The sequence below is a fragment of the Erythrolamprus reginae genome, chromosome 5 (genome assembly GCF_031021105.1).
Source record: "Erythrolamprus reginae isolate rEryReg1 chromosome 5, rEryReg1.hap1, whole genome shotgun sequence".
Classification (NCBI taxonomy): Eukaryota; Metazoa; Chordata; class Lepidosauria; order Squamata; family Dipsadidae; genus Erythrolamprus; species Erythrolamprus reginae.
This window is the reverse complement of record NC_091954.1, coordinates 92,994,642-93,017,250: the sequence shown is the minus strand read 5'-3', so window position 1 is coordinate 93,017,250 and position 22,609 is coordinate 92,994,642. Positions and strand designations below refer to the sequence as shown.

Sequence of the window (22,609 nt, the reverse complement as noted above, 5' to 3'; positions counted from 1 at the left end):
TGTGCATTGTGAGCTGCCCAAAGTGGTTTGGAGTCAAGCAACATCAAATCAATCAGGGTATATGTCTAAACATAACGATGTCTTTCTCATGTGAATATTATATCCTTCAACCTTTTTTTTTAAAAAAATAATTCCTGGTCTTTATATAAAACATTGTTCTTTGGAATGTTCCATATACAGTAAATATTAAATGCCGCCTGGACACAGTTAGAACAGTGATTCTGGTCAAGCCCCAACGAATTGAAATGGAGGAAGATTGCTGACCCAAATGAACATGTGAGAAGTAAATAAATGAACATAAAAGTACTGACAGAAAAGAGATATACCATAATTTTATATAATATTCCCCCATAACCCCTGTACTTCTCACTTATTTCCCATAGAATGTTCTTTCTAACATTGAATGTTCTTTCAATATTCATGTTTCCACATGATCAAATAATATTCCTGCTCCGGCAATCTCACACTACTCACAGGAGCCTGCAAAACGTTTGCTAGACCCATCCTAGAATACAGCTCATCTGTCTGGAACCCATACCACATCTCGGACATCAACACCCTTGAAAACGTCCAAAAATATTTCACCAGAAGAGCTCTTCACTCCTCCACTAGAAACAGAATACCTTACAAAAATAGACTAACAATCCTGGGTCTAGAAAGCTTAGAACTACGACGCCTAAAACACGATTTAAGTATTGCCCACAAGATCATATGCTGCAACGTCCTACCTGTCAATGACTACTTCAGCTTCAACCGCAACAACACAAGAGCACGCAACAGATTCAAACTTAATATTAACCGCTACAAACTTGACTGTAAAAAATATGACTTTAACAATCGAGTTGTCGAAGTGTGGAACTCATTACCTGACTCAATAGTGTCAACCCCTAACCCCCAACATTTCTCCCTTAGACTATCCACAATTGACCTCTCCAGGCTCCTAAGAGGTCAGTAAGGGGCGTACATAAGTGCACTAGTGTGCCTTTCGTCCCTTGTCCAATTGTCTTTCCTTTATCTCATATATCATATATATTTTCTTCCTTTCATATATCTTCTCTATTTTATATTTTTCTTTATATATATATTACTTCATGTCTATTTTCTTCTATGTATTGTGTGTTGGACAAAATAAATAAATAAAATAAATAAAAATAAACCCTTCAAAGTGATATTAAATAAGCCTACCATATTTGTTGATTATTTTATCCGTCTCTCTGTCTGTCTGTCAAAACGTGTACAAAATAATAGGTATGGTATAAACATAAACAAAAGCAAGTAGGTATAAGTAAATTTGGACAATAGAACAGTAGGACAGGGATGGTAGGCATGATGGTGCGCTTATACACGGCCCTTACAGACCTGTTAGGAATGGGGTGAGGTCGACTGTAGACAGTACCAGATTAAAGTTTTTGGGGTTTGGGAAGAAACCATAGAGTCAGGTAGTGCATCCCATGCATCAATCACTCTGTTGCTGAAGTCGTATTTTCTGAAGTCGAATTTCGAGCGGTTTACATTGAATTCGAATCTATTTTGTGTGTGTGTTGTTGTTGAGGTTGAAGCTGAAGTATTCATTGATTGCTAGGACATTGTGATAGATAATTTTATGAACTACATTTAGATCAGATTGAAATTAACATAGCATTAGGTTTTCTAAGCCCAACATTTCAAGTCTGGTGGAATAAGGTATTCGGTTGCAAGCAGAGGAGTGGAGGACTCTTCTTGTGAAATTTTTAATGTCCAATATGCAGTACGGGTTCCAGATGGGTGAGCTGTATTCAAGGATTAGTCTGGCAAATGTTTTGTATGCTCTGGTTAGCATTTAATATTGCCAGAGCAGAAGCTATGCAAGATTAGGTTAATAACTCTTAGGGCCTTTTTGGCAATGTTGTTACAATAGGTTCTGGCACTTAGGTCATTAGATATGAAAAGTGTTCGGAAACTTCAGATCGTGCAGAACGCGGCCGCGGGAGCCATTGTGGGGCTTCCTAGATTCGCCCACGTTTCTGCAACACTCCGTGGCCTGCATTGGCTGCCGATCAGTTTCTGGTCACAATTCAAAGCATGGCATTGGACCAGAGTACCTCCAGAACCGCGTGCTACCGCACGAATCCCAGCGACCAATAAGGTCCCACAGAGTTGGCCTTCTCCGAGTCCCGTCGACCAAACAATGTCGTTTGGCGGGCCCCAGGAGAAGAGCCTTCTCTGTGGCAGCCCTGGCCCTATGGAATCAACTCCCCCCGGAGATTAGAACTGCCCCCACACTCCTTGTCTTTCGTAAATTACTCAAGACCCATCTATACCCCCAGGCATGGGGAAGTTGAGACACCTTTCCCCCAGGCTTTTTTTATATATATTTATGTTTGGGTATGTATATGTTGTTTGCTTTTTTAAATATGATAGGGTTTTATGTGCTTTTTAATATTAGATTTTCACTGGAATATTGTTTTTATTATTGTTGTGAGCCGCCCCGAGTCTTCAGAGAGGGGCGGCATACAAATCTAATAAATTGAATTGAAATTGAATTGAATGAGTACTCCAAGGTCCTTAACAGAGTGAAGGTTGTCTGCATTTGTCTTCCAAGTTTGTATTTTGTGTTCTGATTCTTTTTGCCAATGTGTAAGACAGAGCATTTATTGGTTGGGATTTGGGATATTCGATTCGACTCGACTCGACTCGATTCTATTCTAGACCCGGGAAGAGGGCAGTGAAGAGGACATGTCAATGTCACTGTCGGATTGCTGGTGACTCCAGGCCAGAGATGGGCTGCTAAGGTGGAATGATGACGTGTTCTCACCTTCGTGGCTCTGCGTGCTAGCGGAGTCCAGTGCAATTATGCTCTTGCACCTGTGCAGGTAGCATTGGACCAGATTACCTCCGGAACCGCCTGCTACCACACGAATCCCAGCAACCGATAAGGTCCCACAGAGTTGGCCTTCTCCGGGTCCCATCGACTAAACAATGTCGTTTGGCGGGCCCCAGGGGAAGAGCCTTCTCTGTGGCGGACCCGGCCATCTGGAACCAACTCTCCCCAGAGATTAGAACTGCCCCCACTTTCCCTGTCTTTCGTAAACTACTCAAGACTCACTTATTCCGCCAGGCATGGGGGAGTTAAGATATTCCTTCCCCCTAGGCCATTACAAGTTATGCATGGTATGTTTGTGTATATGTTTGGTTTTATAATAAGGGTTTTTAGTTGTTTTATTAATTGGATTGTTATATGCTGTTTTTTATCATTGTTGTTAGCCACCCCGAGTCTACGGAGAGGGGCGGCATACAAATCCAATAAATAAATAAATCTGTGTGTGGAGACACAGGTGCGCCCATGTTTTGGCGAGGTTTTTTGCTTCCACGCATGCATTTATATGAAGTTTTCTTCATAATTTAGAGAGTAACTATTGTTTAAAACAAGAGATCCAGAAACGCTGCAAATCACCCACTGATTTATGCTTACATCAATTTTATTTTGGTTCTTTTCTATTATACGTTATATTGCATTAATATACAAAAGTTATATATGAAGATAAGGAGCTGTAAATCTAAAATAATAATGTTTCGTCTTTATCTGTTGTTGATATTAATAATGTATATATTTGTTTCTAGATACAATTAAAAGTTGTGTAGCAAAGTTGTCCTTCACGTGCCCCCTGAAAGGCCACTACTGCTTATACAGTAAATCCGGTTTTGCTCTGATCAGTCACCAGCCTCAACTTTGGATCCATATCATGTTTCTCTTTCAGCAGGTGTGTGGGTATGAATATAAACATCGTAATCATTAAAATAGCTGTCAATTAAAATCAGTGTTGTTCTGATGATATTCACCTCCCACTCGGAAGGTTGAGAGTTCAATCCTAGCCAGTACAAAATATTTCTCTATCAGGGTGCAAAGAGAAAGTATATGCTGTGAGCTCTGTGTAGGCGTCAGGAAGGGCATCCATCTAGTAAATGCTCTGCTCCATTCAGTCAGTTCAAATCTACTCGATAAAAAAGGATTACAGGGTTGTAAAAGTTTTTACATAGTTAATTAGAAATACAGTGATACCTCATCTTACGAACTTAATTGGTTCCGGGACGAGGTTTGTAAGGTGAAAAATTTGTAAGACGAAACAATGTTTCCCATAGGAATCAATGGAAAAGTGATTAATGCGTACAACCCCAAAGCTAACCCCTTTTGCCAGCCGAAGCGCTCGTTTTTGCATTGCTGGGATTCCCCTGAGGCTCCCCTCCATGGGAAACCCCACCTCCGGACTTCCGTGTTTTTGTGATGCTGCAGGGGAATCCCAGCAGGGGAATCCCAGCAGGGCAAAAACAGGTGCTTCGCTAGCAATGGAGGTCCGGAGGTGGGGTTTCCCATGGAGGGGGCCTCAGGGGAATCCCAGTACTGAAAAAATGGGTGCTTCACTGGCAATGGAGGTCCGGAGGTGGGGTTTCCCATGGAGGGGAGCCTCAGGGGAATCCCAGCAGTGCAAAAACGGGTGCTTTGCTGGCAACAGAAGTCCGAAGGTGGGGCATCCCAGTGGCAGCGGCTTGGATTTGTAAGGTAAAAATAGTTTGGAAGAAGAGACAAAAAAATCTTAAACCCCGGGTTTGCAACTCGAAAAGTTTGTATAACGAGGGGTTTGTAAGACTAGGTATCACTGTACATTCAAAGAAAAAAGGGGGGGGGGGATTATTTATTTATTTGTTCAATTTGTATACTAAATATACCAAGTTGGGGGGGAATGTCTACATTTAAAAGTTATTATTCTTGTCTGTTCCAATGCAATTGCAATTTAAAAGCCAGCCTTTGCTTCTGGCCTTTGCTTCTGGCCTTTGCTAAATGCAAGCCATGCAACTCCTCAAGCAGGCCAGCCACCCCTAAGATGAATGTTGCTGGCCTTATGTTCTGTTTGAAGAAATACTGCATTTTAAAGCCTACTTTCCTGTGTAAAGACTTTGCTTTTCCACTCCTTGCAAGAGAGAGAGAACTCATCCAAGCTTAGCCAATTGCAAAGATTATATACTGCTCAAAAAAATACTCAAATAACACATCCTAGATCTGAATGAATGAAATATTCTCATTGAATACTTCGTTCTGTACAAAGTTGAATGTGCACAACAGCAGGTGAAATTGATTGTCAATCAACTGTTGCTTCCTAAGTGGGCAGTTTGATTTCACAGAAGTTTGAGTTATATTGTGTGGTTTAAGTGTTCCCTTTATTTTTTTGAGCAGTGTATTAAAGCTATACCTGAGAATTGAATGCTTGTCCTTACAATCTTGCCTGCATAATTATTTGAAAAGAGTTGCAAACAGCACATGGCACCATTTAATCATAGGAAAAGCAAAGCAGAGCAGAGCAGCAAAATAGCAAAATTTTGGTCAGGTACACCGTACCAGTAGCAAAATGTTTAATTTTTTTTCTTTTTTTCCCCTTCTAGGCTATGGGTATGATTTTCCTATCACAGTAAATGAGGTTGAATGTGTATAATTTTACAAGAGCTGTGCCTGCGTGTGCGTACATACACTAATAGATAATCAGGAGTTGGCTATTGCCCTGAATCTCCTTAAGAAGGGCTGCATAGAAATCAAATGAATGAATGAATGAATGAATGAATGAATGAATGAATGAATGAATGAATGAATGAATGAATGAATTTGCACTGAAAGATGTTGAAAGAAAATGCATAAGCCACACCCACAATGTGGTAGTAAAAATTTTGGTAGCCCATCACTGCTTATAGTGCACCCTAGTGGCCAAAGGCAAGTTGCAAACGAAAAAATCTCTTTTCCTTTTAATTTATTTTGAATCTTCCTAAACATGACAGACAATGCTGCAGAGCAAGAAGAGATGTCCCTCCTCCCTCCCCAATTAATTTCAACACAAATGAAGACACTGATGTTGTGGAAACTTTCACAACTGGGGAAGAAACACCTGCTTTGCTCTAACACAGAGCCGCCTGCCCAATAACACCACAATCTCAGAGTTTAATGTGTACATTTCAGAAGAGGCAGAGACAACTCAGAAAAGCTACAACTTGAGGTCAAATAGAAAGCTTGCTGAAGCCACACAGCAGAATCTAAATAAGGAGTGGGACAAATACTACCAAAATGATAGAACACTCTGGGGGAAATTGTTATATTTCTCCAACACCAAGGAAGAAGAGCTTTGCTCAGGTCGCATTCACTCGATAAAGAAAGAATGAAAGAACACTTACCCTGTTTCCCCGAAAATAAGTCACCCCCGAAAGTAAGACATGGGAGAGGTTTCGTAGAATTGCCTAATATAAGGCATCCCCTGAAAGTAAGACGTAGGAGATGTTTCATTTCGCAGTATTCCCGAACAGAACATATATAACACTGCTGTCCATAAATTGCATCGCAAAAGGCTGCATCAATCAGATTTAAAACACATCCAACATGCAGCTGCGTGTTTGGATGCATTTTTGCTGCAGCAGGATACAGGATACAATTCATTGGGAAAAAATAAGACATCCCCTGAAAATAAGACGTAGCACATCTTTGGGAGCAAAAATTAATATAAGACGCTGTCTTATTTTCGTGGAAACACGGTATCTACAGTGAAAAGACTGTGAACGTCAGCTAATCGACATTCAGCGGAAGTTACAAAACGAGGAACTTCTGACGGACATACGAGCTATCCAGCAGACAAAAGGAGAAGAGCTCCTCCTAAGCAACTTTGATTTCCTCAATGTTGATCTTCAGCCCCAAAGCGAGCTTTGGGTGAAAATCCTGATAAGCGACAAGGATGCACATGAGGTGTCTTGTCATCCATGCATGCCATTGCCACAACCATGTGAGGTTTCGTCACACACTTCTGAGAAAGCCTCCTCAATTCACTCCAAACCAGTCCAGTCTCATGCAAGCAGCAGCGTCTCACAACAATTATCCTGCCGTAGTTATGGATCCAGGGCCTTAAGAGCAGAGAGCCTGGCCGCCAAAGCTGCAGAGACACAAGTTGAAGCACAGGTAGCTAAGGTAGCTCTAGAACTGGCAAAGCAAGAGCAACTACAGAAGGAGGTAATGGTCATACAAAGGGAGGAAATGCCCAGGGCAGAAGCCAGACAAAAGGAAGAAATGGCCAGACCAAAGGAAGAAATGGCCAGAGCTCAAGCCAAACTTGAATATTTACAGAGCAAAAAGGATGTCAAACTAAAGATGGCAAGAACCGCAGTTTTACAGGAGGAGGTTCAGGATGCTATCTTCAAGTTCAACCCTATAGAATGGGAAGAGAGGACTCAAACAATCAAGTCCAGATCTATGTATATTAACAAAACTCTCTACGGCAGGGACAATCTCAACAACTTCAGATACCAAAGGGTCAGACACGTACATTCTGGATCACAAGATCTCCCCCTCACTATTACAAAGCTTACCCTGATGGACCAAGATGCAAAGGTAATCAGGCTGTTCCCTCATCTACAAGGGAGTCTCAGCTGGCACAAGTAACCATAACCTCTAATCTTAATGCTGATGCCAAAATGTTCCTGACAAATCTCCTACCCACCTTGACTACACCAAACCTTCTGGCTATCTCCGCTGTGTCAAGCCTTCCATCCACCTTGACTGCCCCCCCCCCCCCTGACAATAAGAGGAACAACCATTCTCTGTGTCATGGAAAGACAGGATTGTCAAGAAATATTCTGTAGGAAACTACAGCCTTCTTCAGCACATAACCCAGTCAACCTGGACTCAAAGAAGGGGCCCAGTTTTGTTCTTGCTGGGTCCTTGGGACACATGCTTCAATCACCCTCTCTGCATAACCCTTATGAAATCCAAAAAAGATCCTACAATATCCTAAAGAAGGGCAGATTTGCCATCTAGGGGGGGTGCACAAATATTACAACAAGCCGTGCATAGATTACGTGGTATAGAAGCATGTCTTCACAGATGCCATTAAAAGGAATGATTGCTGCCAGCTGAAGAACTCGGCCATAAAATCGCTTGACTAGGACCAAGATCTACAACAGTTGTTAAGAAGATCTACTATATGTGTCCCACATAGATGAGCCACACAAAACCATTAGGTTATCATGGGAGGTACTGGAGTGCTAGTATGGCGCACCTTCACTGACAGAGTCCTCATACCTTGATTTCATTAACAACTTCCCTAAGGTCAATCTCAACAATCGTAACCAGCTATGGAATTGTCTTACCTTCTTTAACAGCTGCAATCAGCACAAAAACAACGTACCTTGATGTTGCGGGACAAGGATGCACCTTGAAACTCTGGGCACATGGGATTTGTTTTGCCAAGCTCTGCCCAGCTCAAAGACTTTCTCCAAGAAGCTCTACACCAGACCTGTCACCAACATAGTCTTGCTGAGAAGACAGATTGAGCTTCAAGATTGAACCTCAAATTTTTCATTCCTTGCATCTATCTCAATGTTTGATTATATGCTTAAGATACCTAACTACCTTAGTGAGATAGTTAAGTTGCATTATTTAGCCTATAGCTTTGTTTACTTCAATTTATTTGCTAGTTAGTAGTAGAATTTTACAAATTCCAGGCGGGGAGTGTGCTGTCACCACAGACAGAAATAGTTTGCTTGTATCATTCAAGACATGCTTTTTAAAGACATTGCATTAGGGGAAATGTAGTCAGATTGTACTCTGGTTAATGTAGTTTTACATGTGACTATATCTGTGTATTCCTATTGGCTCTGACCCGAGATGAAGAATAATTGGAGATAACATTCCAGAGGGGGGGGGGGTTGTTTTCACTAAGTAAGTCAACATGTAAAAGAAACATGTAGAACTGCATGAGGGCAAAGCTGGGGATAATTCAAGCTCTTTTTACCTGTACAAGGGAAAGATTACACTGCAGAAGAATCACTTCAATAATTGTAAGGTTTAATTGGGAATGCCTGCCAATAAAATAATCTTTGATATCTTGCTGTAGAGTTAATACTCTGGGATACTGGCTTGACCAGTATAAATAATGTCTATGGCATTTCAATGGAGATATTTGTAAATACCATTTAATCACAAGTTTGAGTTTGACAAAAATAGGAAAAAGAAAATTGTGTTGAATCAATTTGGTTGTGGCTATGAGAATTAGATTTTAATTTATAGATGAGTCACTGTATTGTGCTATGATAGATGCTTGGGTTGTGTTTTGCTGAAAAGCTGCTTATAGCATTGATACGCTCTTTTATAAACACAGTCTATAAAATTGCATGACCACAATTACAGCATGGTTTGCATTATCTTGCACTAATGCTCAAAGATGGTTTAGTCAAAAGCATGAAAAATCCATAAATTTATTTAAACATCAACAGTATGTTGATAATTTTGTTTTAGTGTAAACCATTCGCCCCAATATCCCAATGTATGTTAGCTAAGAAGCTATGTCACCATTGAAGCGAAACAGTATCAACTTCATTTGAGAACAACTTTCTGAATATTCTCTCTCACACTCACTTCAAATATTGTCCTCAGTAGTTACTATCAATATCTCATATACAGTAATACCTCATGATACGAACTTAATTGGTGCAAGGAGGAGGTTCGTAAGATGAAAGGTTCGTAAGACGAAACATTGTTTCCCATAGGAAACAATGTAAAGTCAATTAATCCGTGCAACCAAAAAAAACCCCGCAAAAAAAACGGCTTTCGGCGACTGCTGGGAAGCCGCGTGGCTGTTTTAAAAGGTGACAGCCGGCCGGGGGGGCTTCCCAGCACCCCCCAAACCCGGGTTCGGGGTTCAGGGGGGTGCTGGGAAGCCCCCCAGGCCAGCTGTGACCTTTTAAAACAGCCGCGCCGCTTCCCAGCTGTCTCCTGAAGCCGAACGCTAAAGCCGAACTTCCGTGTTCGGCTTCGGGAGACAGCTGGGAAGCGGCGCGGCTGTTTTAAAAGGTGACAGCCGGGCTGGGGGGCTTCCCAGCAACCTCCCGAACCGAACCCGGGGTTCAGAAAAATTTTGCCTCTTCTTACGAACTTTGTTCGAGTTACGAACCGGCGTTCGGGAGGCTTCTGGGAAGCCCCGCCGCCCAGTTGTCACCTTTTAAAACAGCCGCACGGCTTCCCAGCAGTCTCCGAACGCCGGTTCGTAACTCGAAAAAAGTTCGTAAGAAGAGGCAAAATTTTTCTGAACCCCGGGTTCATATCACGAGTTGTTCGTAAGACGAAGGGTTCGTATCTTGAGGTACCACTGTAGTTTAAACATATCAGGCCCAAATCATTATTTGTTCTTTGGTAATATGTACCTTCAACTTCTTGGCTCTTAATGACCACATACTGTCGATAGATTTTCTCCATTATGATCTACCCCTAATCTGGCCTTTAACATCTTACAAAGGAGCACTCAATCACTCATTAGTACAGTAACTGAATCCATCCTCTTTTCTCCTGGTCAACCTCTTTTTCTCTCCTTCCACTTTACCAACATTAGACAACCTTCTCAACCTATCCATACAGCTAGGTCCAAAGTTTTAGCCTGGTCATTTGTGCCTTGAGTGACAAGCCTGAGTTGATTTGTTTGATGATATCTTTAATGGTTTTCTTGGGTGGAATAACAAAGTTAGAAGGGACCATGGAATTCTTCTCAAGTGTCTGCTCCAACATTAAAATTTAAATGAAACATGAATACATTTCCTATCTTGCTTTTTCAAAGCCCAGTTTTCACTTCCATAAGGTGTCGCTGGAAATTCCATATTTTGCACAATGTTGAGATTGTACATCATCACAGCATTACAGTATTATTTCCAAGGCCTTCGTGGCTACTCTACTAAATTCTTATCTGTTGCACATTTCTTAAGTTTCCCCAATATTTTTGGAACACCCATTTAATTATTAATTGCAAAAAACATGTTTTCTTGTAATGCCCAATTTTATCTAGAGATGCATGGCTCGAACCTGATGCAGTGTATGTTTCTTGCAAATGGAAAAATAATACCCGAAACATTTTTTTTAATGAGCTCTTTGGTGCTTTCTGAGCTTGGTGGGGGGTTTTGCAGTTTGTTATCTAATTTGATAAAGTTTTTTTTCCCCCAAGAAAACCTCCAAGCTCAGAGAGCACCAAAGAGCTCACAAACTTGAGGTACAAATATTATCTTCAATCAGTATTGTTTTTCTTTCTTAGAGCTTGTTCCCAGAACCATTGTCCATGCAGAATAATTATTTGCAAGTCCTGAAGACTTTATGGGAAAAAACCCAGCTGAAGGGAACACATAGTTTTGAAACTGCAATGGTGCAATCAACATTTCCACATAAGAAGGTATTTATTTTCTTATGAGCTTTCAAAGGGGTGGGGTTTGTTTGTGTTGCCTTTATTTACTTGAAGAAAAATCACGACCATATAGATGAAAGCAGTTAAATTCTCAAAGTTGGAAAATTTAAGGTTATATTTATTGTTTGATTTTGAAGCCTTCAAATGAAAAATGATAGAAAATGGTTACAGAGAATTAGCCTCATCTTATTCATCTTTGTTATGTGTATGATAATTCCAAAGGTGCTTTTTTCAAGAAGCAACTGGTCTTTCTTTAAAGACCTTTCACGAGAGAGAACTGTTCAATTTTTACATAGATGGTCTCTTTAAACCCTCTTTCAAATCAGTAATCCTCTCTCTCTAAAATATGAACTTTGTTGTCTTCAAAATCTACATCAAAATTAAACAGCCCACTCTCAACAGAGCGGGGAGGGATACAATATCATCTCTCCAATCTACAACACAGTCTTCTCAACAGTTCCAAGAAGGCTTCACATCCATTTGCACCACTTAGATGACACAGATAAACCTCTAGGTGACCTTAACAACCCAGTAAAAGAAAGCAATGGACCAGCTGTCTGCAAGGAGTATAAATCTTTCCATTCCCCACCATCAGAGCTGAAGAAGCTTCTTGGATGAGAAACAAAACATCTTCAAACGAAGAAAAACCAGAAGGTCCAGTTGACTCTTTAAAAAAACAACTTTGGGACAACCATGACCATAATCGTACATGGCTGGCCAATTATATGAATAATTTTTAATATTTTTATTTTATTTTTATTTATTTATTCATTTGTCCAATACACAAACACATAGGAAGAAAATAGACATGAAATAATATATATAAGGATAAAAGTGAAAATATAGAAGATATATGAAAGGAAGAAAATATATATGAGATATGAGATAAAGGAAAGACAATTGAACAGGGGACGAAAGGCACATTAGTGCACTTATATACTTTCTGTTACTTTCTGTTTTGCTAGTAAGGTTTTGATTGCTCTGGTCTCCAGAGTTTTAAGCTTGTTGTGATATCCAATATCTTTTTAATCCCTTTCTTTTGCATACATTGTTTTAATATATTGTATCACACTCTGTGTTCAATCAGTAAGCATAAGGAAATCTTCTAGTCAATTCTTGTTTTTATCCTGACAATATACTGTTTCTTGGCTACAGTCTGGACTGCTTTCTATTGCCTTTTTATCTATTGCCCAGTCTGGCCTATGGCCCTGAAATTCCCTTGTGGTCTCCCACCCAATTTCTACTCATAAATAACACTGATTAGTAGCCCAGCCCACACAAGGACACTCAATTTCTATATGCTACGATGGGTTAGAAACTTCACTGTGTTAATAAAATAAGCATATTTTGTCTCTAAAGATAGGAACAATTCAATTCAATTCAATTTATTAAATTTATTTATTAACAAAAGAACAATATCCTTTAAATATTTTTTCCATGGTGCAGCGTTTCTACATGAGATTGCTGTATGATAGCACTAAAAATATGATCATACAACACAGAATAACAGAACGAAATGTGGAGGTCTTTTCAAGTAGGAGACCCTATATACTGTATTGTTTCAGACAAATGGCTGTCAATCTCTTTTCCACCAATGGAGCCCCTACCACTTCTGGAGGAAAGCCGTTCTACTGATTAATTCACACTGAGGACATTTCTTCTTAATTCTAGGTTGGATCCAAAGTTAAAGGAGATTGACCTAGGCCTATAATTCTTCAAATTCTTTTAAGACTAGTCTGTTAGATGAAATTTGGAACCACCTTCCTTATTCAGAAACCATCAGTTTCCGGTCACAATTCAAAGTGTTGGTCATGACCTTTAAAGCCCTACATGGCATTGGACCAGAATACCTCCAGAACCGCCTGCTACCGTACGAATCCCAGCGGCCGATAAGGTCCCACAGAGTTGGCCTTCTCTGGGTCCCGTCGACTAAACAATGTCGTCTGGCGGGCCCCAGGGGAAGAGCCTTCTCTGTGGCGGCCCTGGCCCTCTGGAATCAACTCCTCCCCGGAGATTAGAACTGCTCCCACTCTCCTTATCTTCCGTAAGCTACTTAAGACCCACCTATACCGCCAGGCATGTGGGATTTGAGACACCTTTCCCCCAGGCTTATTATAATTTATGTTTGGTATGTATGTGCTGTTTGATTTTTAATTATGATAGGGTTTTTCGTTGTTTTTTTTCTTAATATTAGATTTGTGCCTATATATATTGTTTTATCGTTTGTTGTGAGCCGCCCCGAGTCTTCGGAGAGGGGCGGCATACAAATCTAATAAATTATTATTATTATTATTATTATTATTATTATTATTATTATTATTATCTGCCAGATATCTTGAGGAAGTGATAATTTCCTTCTTCCATTGTAGATCTTCAGCAACTGTCACTCAGAAATATACTGTCTATGAAAATCCTACCAATCTGCCGAGGTAGCATCCATTGTCTTTCATGACTAGAGGACAGTGACAAAGCAATACAGAGGAATTTAGGTTCTGATCTTTGCAATGTTTCCATTTATGCCATCTGTTTGTAGAAACGTCTGAGTTTTCTCACAAATCTCTTCCACATGCTGTTGATATATGAATGGAAAATGCAAATAAGCTTTTTTCTTTATTTACAAAGAGAAAGGAGGAAACTCATTTCAAATAGCAGAGAAACTATCATAATGAATTGTTTAGTTCCCTTTTGCAAAGTCACATAGTTGTGGGTTATGGCAGGGACTCCAGAAGAGTAATTATTTGCGCAGGCTCTGTCGCGTCCACCTTTGCCCTTTGAAAAGATTACTGTTTCAAAGCCATTGCATTTTCAAAGATTGTAAATAATACTGTTTCAAAGTCAGTAAAGAATTTCTGGTCAAATCTATTAATCTTTAATTAGGTTCAATTGAACCTCCAGCATGGAATCTGTTTAAAACAAAAACATATTTGAGGTAAGCCTTGACTGCCTACAATTTTTCTTTTTTATAACAAGAAAAATTACATTTGCAACTCTAACTTCAAATTGCATAATTGAAACCAAGCAATGAGAAATTCTTTCTCAATCCTTCAGTGATGCATTGCTTAAAAAAAAAAAAAAATCTAGAAAACTTTTAGACCAGGAAAATGCTACTTCAGTCATGTAGAAAACCCCAAATGATGACTCTTTAACAGAGAAGTACCGGTAATCATATACTACTTTGATTGCCAAAGGTAACCCACAGCAAATCATCAAAAACTTTTTAAAGGCTTCTTGCTTTTATTTATTTATTTATCAGACTTGTTGGCCATCTATCTTGCAAAAACACTAGAGAACTTCTGGAAGACTGGCACTGATAATTTGAACACACATAGAAATAAATAACATCTACCTATTATTATTATTAGAATAGAATAGAATAGAATATGGAGTAGAGTAGAGTAGAACAGAGAATGGAATAGGATAGGATATGATAATAGAATAGAATAGAATAGAATATGGAGTGGAGTAGAGTAGAGTAGAACAGAGAATGGAATGGGATAGGATATGATAATAGAATAGAATGGAATGAAATAGAATAGAACAGAATAGACCAAATGTTATTGGACACACAAGGAATTTGTCTTGGTGCATGTGCTCTCAGCGTACATAAAATGAAAGATATGTTCATAAAGAAGCATAAGGTACAACACTTAATGATAGTCCGGGTACAAATAAGCAATAAAATTATATTAGGAACCAGTCAATATAAATTGTAAGGATAAAAGCAACAAAGTTATTGTGCAAAAGAGACCAAAAAGCCAAAAAGGGAATCTAAAAAAATCAAAACACCTTCTCACCAGCAATCAACACCCAGATGAGTAAGATTAACATCAAACCCTACAATTAAGGAAACAATACTCCAATCAAAGAACTGCCAAACAAGCCAACAGTAAACAGCCCTTACTAGCACTGATTATGTTACCTAGTTTTGATAATGAAACATCTGCAAGAAAACAACCAAGCTCAGAAAGCACCCATGTCCCTCATTTCAACCCTGAGCTACAAATACTGTCCTTTTAGTACATACAATTATAATGCGAAAGGTCTATTATCATTCCTGTTCTCATATCCACCTGGTTCACAGAATTTTCCACAGTCCCACATATAATCTTTGCCTGTATATAATCTTCATTTTATGCTACTTCTCTTATTTTCTTACCAAGAAAGAAAAAGGAATAGATGACAGAATGTTTCACTCCTCCACTCGAAACAGAATATACTACAAAAATAGACTAACAATCCTGGGCCTAGAAAGCCTAGAACTACGGCGCCTAAAACACGATTTGAGTATTGCCCACAAGATCATATGCTGCAACGTCCTACCGGTCAATGACTACTTCAGCTTCAACCGCAACAACACAAGAGCACGCAACAGATTCAAACTTAATACGAACCGCTCCAAACTTCTTCACTGTAAAAAATATGATTTCAACAATAGAGTTATTGAAGCGTGGAACTCATTGCCGGACTCGATTGTGTCAACCCCTAACCCGCAATATTTCTCCCTTAGACTCTCCACGATTGACCTCTCCAGGTTCCTAAGAGGCCAGTAAGAGGCGTACATAAGTGCACTGGTATGCCTTTCGTCCCCTGTCCAATTGTCTTTCCTTTCTCTCACTTATCATATATATTTTCTTTCTTTCATATATCCTCTCCTCTAAGTTCACTTTACCCTTATATATATTACTACATGTCTATTTTTCTTCCTATGTATTTGTGTATTGAATGAATGAATGAATGAATGAATGAATGAATAAATAAATAAATAAATAAATAAATGGCGGAGATTTTATTTTCCTGCTTGGTAGCATTAGGTGAGTTTCTAGAAGGAAGGCTACAAACTCAATCTGGAAACTCTGCACTCACTTCCAAGAAAGTAAGTTTCGGATTGTGCCTTTAAATTTATTTAATTCTAAAATTAAGGGACTCTATTTGGCATTGGTTGTTCATCCATACAACTATGATAACTGTCCTGCTGAGTCCCAGGATGAGGAATTTACTTTCAGCTCTATGGCAACACATCTGGATTATATCCAACAGGATCTGTATCCATTCCCTTCAGATATAAATTCCATCAGCATGCTTGACTGCATGGATTGCAAGCATGAGGGCAAGCGTAGAACTAGTTTGACATTTTCAATCTACATATTGCTATTATTGCTGCGAGTATGAAATTATTCCATACCACATTATTTTTGCTTCCTTTGTAAAGCTGAAAACGTATTAGTCTCAATTGCTGATGTAAACAAAATTTAACAGGCCATATAGCCTCCTTTGGCAGTAGGCCAGTTCAACTGCCCTGTGACATAAATCTGTCGGACTCCACTGGTTTCAAGACAAGAATATCCCTTTGCAGTCAAAGATCTAGCTTAAACAGTTTTCCCTGAGAAAATACTTCTAAAAGAAAAGTGAATGTGAAGAGGTAAATTGATGAACAGCGAGAAAAATCTAAATAAATCTGATTGGGGTGGGGTGAGGTGCTGTTTTAATTTACAGCTGGCCAATTTTAACATAATAAAGCATGTCAACTATACCACTCTGCTACACTTAATCAGAAAGAGCCAGATGTTTTATATCAGTCAAATAATTTTAAAATGCCTGGCATTCTGAACATGGCTAAAAACTCTTCACTGGGGATTCTTTTAAAAAATGTTTTAAATATTTCCTTTCCCCCCTAGTTGATTGAAGTAGTTTTTTTAAAACATTTGTCATAACTACTCAGGAGGTAGATAATAGGAGAATGTTATCCTTCACTATCGGGCATGGTTTTCTCAACCTGGATAAATGTCAGTCTTTGCTGGAGACCATGAATATCTTTGATTATATTGTACAGTGTTCCCTCGATTTTCGCAGGTTCGAACTTCACGAAAAGTCTATACCACGGGTTTTCAAAAATATTAATGAAAAAATACTTCATGGTTTTTTACCCCATATCACGTTTTTCCCCACCCGATGACGTCATATGTCATCGCCAAACTTTTGTACGCCTTTAATAAATATTTTTTTAATAAACTTTAATAAATAAACATGGTGAGTAATAATCTAAATGGTTGCTAAGGGAATGGGAAATTGCAATTTAGGGGTTTAAGGTGTTAAGGGAAGACTTGTGATACTATTCATAGCCCAAAATAGTGTATTCCGCATCTCTACTTTGCGGAAATTCGACTTTTGCGGGCGGTCTCGGAACGCATCCCCTGCAAAAATTGAGGGAACACTGTATTGTGCTTTGTAGAAATTACTGTCAAGATTTTCATGTAGTCACTCTTATATCCTAAAACAGTGTCTATCAACCTTGGCAAGTTGAAGATATGTGGATTTCAACTCCCAGAATTCCCTAGCAAGCATGCTGGATGGGGAATTCTGGGAGTTGAAGGCCACATCGCACATGCAGGCAAATTATCAGAACTACTAACATGGGCTACCCAATGCCCACACCCCATCATCTTCCTTGGAGACCTCAACCTACCACACATCAAATGAACATTAAATGAATGTAGCATGGAACCTATCCACTCTACTATATATAACACCGTCACCAATCTGGGACTTGACCAACTAGTAACTAACAATACTAGAATAGATAACTGTCTGGATCTCATCTTCTGCAACAGCAACAGTACAATATATGGCTTACAAATAATAGAACCTTTCTGCAACAGTGACCACAGTATAATAAACTTCAGCAGTGGCAACAGGTTTACACTCACACACGCATCACACCCTCAGCCTGAATTAGCCCAGGGACTATCTGAGTGTGCCACATCTGCCTTATAGTCAATAGAGCGTACACCTTGGCTGATAGGCCACTGGGTCTCCGTGCCCTGGTCTGTTTCCAGCTAAAAGGACTTCAAACTTGAGAAGCAAGAAAAGGCCCTCTCTTGAGGTATCCATATTGAATTGTCCCGTGGCAAGATGTCCCATGGCAAGTTGACTGTGGCATGTTGGCCATGACAAGTCAGCCATGGCAAGTTGGCAAGATGGTAGAAAAAATGCCTTGCAAAAGTTATGGATACCAGGAAAATTGCCTAGAAAAAATAGGTATACCTATAGGAAGGTCACATAAATATATGAATAAATATTGATGCATTTATCTGCCAAATATCAGAATTCAACATTCTGTTTGTAAGAGGAGTTATTAAATGCAAATTAAATTGGAAGAACCATCCTGGTTCAACCCCTTGAGCAGGGTGCTGAAGACTTCCAATGTCCCTTCCAACTCTGTTATTCTGTTATCTCTGAGTCATTGAGAGGCAGAATCAGTTCTCATAATAAAAAAAGTATGTTCCTTCTCTGCCATACTGTGAAGGTATCCTTAAGTTCCACTTAATTTAATGGGATTTCCTTCTAAATGCATATGCACCGAGTTGAACATTCTGCATATAATTGTGAGTTATTAATATTTTAGTATTAAACTATTAATACTAGTTGTTAAAACGGTTGCTAAAACCCAATGTGTTTACCTTCCACTGGTATAATTTTAAATTTATCCCATCAGAAAATTTGTGTAAATTATTTCAATGATTTAAGTGTGTAATTATTATTGACTATTGCATAAGACCAAATCCATGTATATCCATCAAATTGATCTGCATGAACTGTTTTAAAATAAACTTGCACAGAGAGTTGTGTTCTGATTTTCACTTATATACATGTCACAGAAAATATTTTTTACAATGTAATTTAAATTTGTTAGTGCATAAATGTTTCCAGATGTATTTATATCCTGACAGATTTCCGGTCAATTGCTTCATGGATATTTTCAAAGGAAGGCAGCTATGTTGCTCTTAGAACAAGCATTGCAATGTTTTCTCAATTCATTGCAAAATCATTTGTATTGGCTTATAATGTCACTGATCAGGGAGAAATTATTCATCCCTGTACTTTTAGAGATTCACAAAAGCTAACAAACAATCATATTTTATTTACTGTGAAAAGTAGGGCAGCTACTTGTATCATTCACATTTGTCATTCAGCAGGGCTGGTCATCTACTTTGCCTTCAGGATTTGTAGCAGAGGTGGTCTCCTGCCAGTTCGGACCAGTTCTTTAGAATTGGTGGTGGAAATTTCCCCCTGCTTGCTGAACCGCCAACAATGCCCGGTTGGACAGCCCCCCAAACTGGTCCTCTGGCTTGAAATCAATCATCCTTTCTTTACAGTTCCTATTGCAGTTAGCAAGACTGGAACAACAACCTTTTCTTCAACAAGACAATGGCTGGAGTGTAAAGAAAAAAAATGGATGGATGTTCTGAGCCTTATTTTTAGTATTGATTACCGCAATGTAGTCCCTGAGCTGGGATCACTCTATTTTATTTAGTTAGTTATTTTGTTCAAACATATATGAGATAACAGGTATAAGTATAAACATGGAAATGAACACAAGACATGAGTATGAATAAATGAGGTCAGTAGGACAAGGACGGTAGGCACCCTGGTGTGCTTTTGCATGTCCCCTTATAGACCTCTTAGGAATGGGGTGAGGTCCAGAGTTCTTACTGGTTCTAACTAGTTCTTTACAATCGTTAGTAAATCCGCAATGACATCACAGAGCTGGTTCTGTTGCTGCCATCTTGGATTTTGCTTCTGTGCATGCACAGAAGCTAATTTTTGGTCCTGCTCATGCACAGAAGCTAATTTTGATTACTGCTGGGTGCGTGCCTTCTACAATTTTGTAAACAACAAACTTAAAGAGATGAGAACCATCCCACCCCTAAAAGTATCTAATAATAAAGACTATAATGATGAAACTGTTAAATCCAATCCCTTCAACTCATTATTTGGCTCAGTCTGTGTAAACAGAAACTCATGTCCAATATTTCACAGTTGAACAACAAACAACTACAGGGATCTAATACACATTGATTTTACAGAAGACAACTTTGGAAAGGAACTATGCAGTCTAAAACCATTTTTATCTCTATCGATTGAACCTGATGGACTATGTGCTTACTTATTTAAAGAAACTTTCCACTGCCCTAGCAGAACCCCTGAGCATATTTTTTAAACTTTTAGGACCAGCTCATTACTCAACCTACGGTCACTAGTCACGGTCATCCCTATCTTCAAAAGGGAGAGCCCAGCCTAGTTTAAAATTACAGATCAATCTCACTATGTTACATCACCTGCAAAGTCATGAAATCAATCATTTACCAATCCATTACCCTCCACTTAGAGACAAACAACCTAGTCTCTAACAAACAATTTGGTTTCAGAAAAAATCTATCTGCTAATCTGCAACTTCTACACCATAAAAACATATGGACTACATCACTTGACCAGGCCAAAGTAATAGACGCAATTTCCATAGACTTCTGTAAAGCCTTTAACTCAGTGGTACATGACAAACTACTTCTAAAACTAAAATCTTATGGCATTTCTGGACCCCTGCACAAATGGATAACTGCGCTCCTGTCAAACAGGCAACCAGTGTCAAAATAGGAAGCGTTCTATCAAATCCTGTAACTGTTAACATCAGTATTCACCAAGGCAGCGTTTAGGACCAACTCTCTTTGTACTTTATATAAATGACCTGTGTGATGATATTAAAAGCAACTGCGTCTTCTTCGTAGATGATATAAAACTCTTCAACACCACAAACAATGCTGCTATCCTTCAAAAAGACCTTGACTATATATCAGAATGGTCAAACAAGTAGCAATTGCAAATTGCAGTTTTCATTATAAGAGGTTTAACTTTTTTACTTTACTTAAGCAGGCAATCAGTTTCATGACAGTCAAATCTATTGTGTTAAGGGTTAGGGTTTACCGACAAAGAAATAAAGGAAGACTAGCATAGATCTATTTGAAGCTATTCAGCTCTCGTCAGCTAGCCACACCCTTCTGTTTTTGAACTCTGGTTACTTACTCAAATCCATTCTTATTTTTCCCATTTTTTGAACTTGCTTAGGATCTGGACCATGTACAATTACATCTGGAAGAAGTGAGGTTCTTTGATTTATTCAGTTACAATGAAGAAGCAGGGGCTTGGCAATGTTTCATGTGTAACAATCCTGACAAGGCAACAGGTAAGAGATTTTTCTGCAGAACAACTGAGTGATATAAATAATACAGATTCAGAATCTAATAAAGGATGTTCTGCATAAAATATCTGAATTATGCAATGATGTTATTAATAGTGAGAACTTGTTTTCTATAGTAATTAACATTGACTTTTGCTTAGAAAATTTAACTTGAGCTAAACAAGGTTAGGTCATTATAATCATCAGAAAAAAAGGAAGAATCAAGTTAAATGTGACGTTTAAAATGAAATCTTTTTGGACAGTCTCTTAATATTCTCAGTCTGCCAGATCACTTTTAAAGTTGCATTTTTATCTGTGATTTCAATAGTGAAGTTTAGCCATTTCCATAGGACAGTTTTCAATTATTGACAAGTTTTGTTATTTTACGGATCAATAAATACCAGGCAGTTGAGTAAATGAAACGTATACATTAGGATGGTTCATTATTGCCAACTGAATAGAATTAGAGATGGTTGATTATTTTGAGATTCTATCCAATTCACTTCTCTTAATGACAGGACAGAACAGAACAGTTTCTGCAAGCAGAATCAGAAGAAAGCAATTCCCTTTTCCTCCAATAGACTTTTGAAAGCCTTCATAAGAATAGCTTAGGATGGAGCAGGGGTCCCCAAACTTGGCCACTTCAAGATTTGTGGACTTCAACTCCCAGAATTCTCCTTGCTGGCTGGAGAATTCTGGGAGTTGAAGTCCACAAGTCTTAAAATAGCCAGTTTGAAGACCTCTGAGGTGAAGGATATTATTGCAATAGAGAGAAGTTCTGTCATCATATTCAGTACACAATGTAATAGAATTCTGTATTGAATACAAATGTAATTATGGAATTTCAGGATTTGCAGAGTGTGAAAATATAATGGCCACATTCAAACATTGAATCAAAAATTTGAGATTCTATATTTGACAAATTTGATGGTTGAGGCAATGCCACCACACTGGAAGAAATACAATAAATGCCTTTGGTACTATCCTTTAAATAAACATATAACACGTATTTATTTTATCATTCTTGATGCTGCTACTTTACTTTTTTAAAAACATTGATAGTTAGCATATTCTTTACATAAACTTAATAAAATTTTGCCGAGCAAATCAAGCATTTTTGTTTCGTTCTGTAGTTTTGGGTTTTTTTTAAAGCTATTAGTTTCCTTGACAATTTCTGTGTCTTCTGGGTAGACCTCAGAAAAATGGAATTGTACTCATTATTCTTTGAGGTCAGTATGTTTGTACTGGAAACAATTTACTGTTTTGGACAGATGGGGTTATGAGAAGTAAAACAGTTGCCAGTTTAAATGACTTGCCATCTGAAGATCTGAAACCATTGAAATTATTCAGCAGGATGAAAACAGCTGGCAAT

General features: G+C 38.7%; 1 protein-coding gene across 5 annotated transcripts in view; it reads left to right on the top strand.

The window, feature by feature from the left end:
• VEPH1 (ventricular zone expressed PH domain containing 1) overlaps positions 1–22,609 on the top strand; it is a 181,809-nt gene that overhangs the window by 136,854 nt on the left and 22,346 nt on the right. For 4 of the 5 annotated variants that reach the window (XM_070753507.1, XM_070753508.1, XM_070753506.1 and 1 more), the window contains 3 exons: positions 3,601–3,740; positions 11,079–11,213; positions 21,126–21,243. In XM_070753507.1, coding sequence (XP_070609608.1) covers positions 3,601–3,740; positions 11,079–11,213; positions 21,126–21,243 — 393 coding nt within the window. The remainder of the gene's footprint in view (positions 1–3,600; positions 3,741–11,078; positions 11,214–21,125; positions 21,244–22,609) is intronic. The other variant, XR_011559233.1, reaches the window with a different exon arrangement.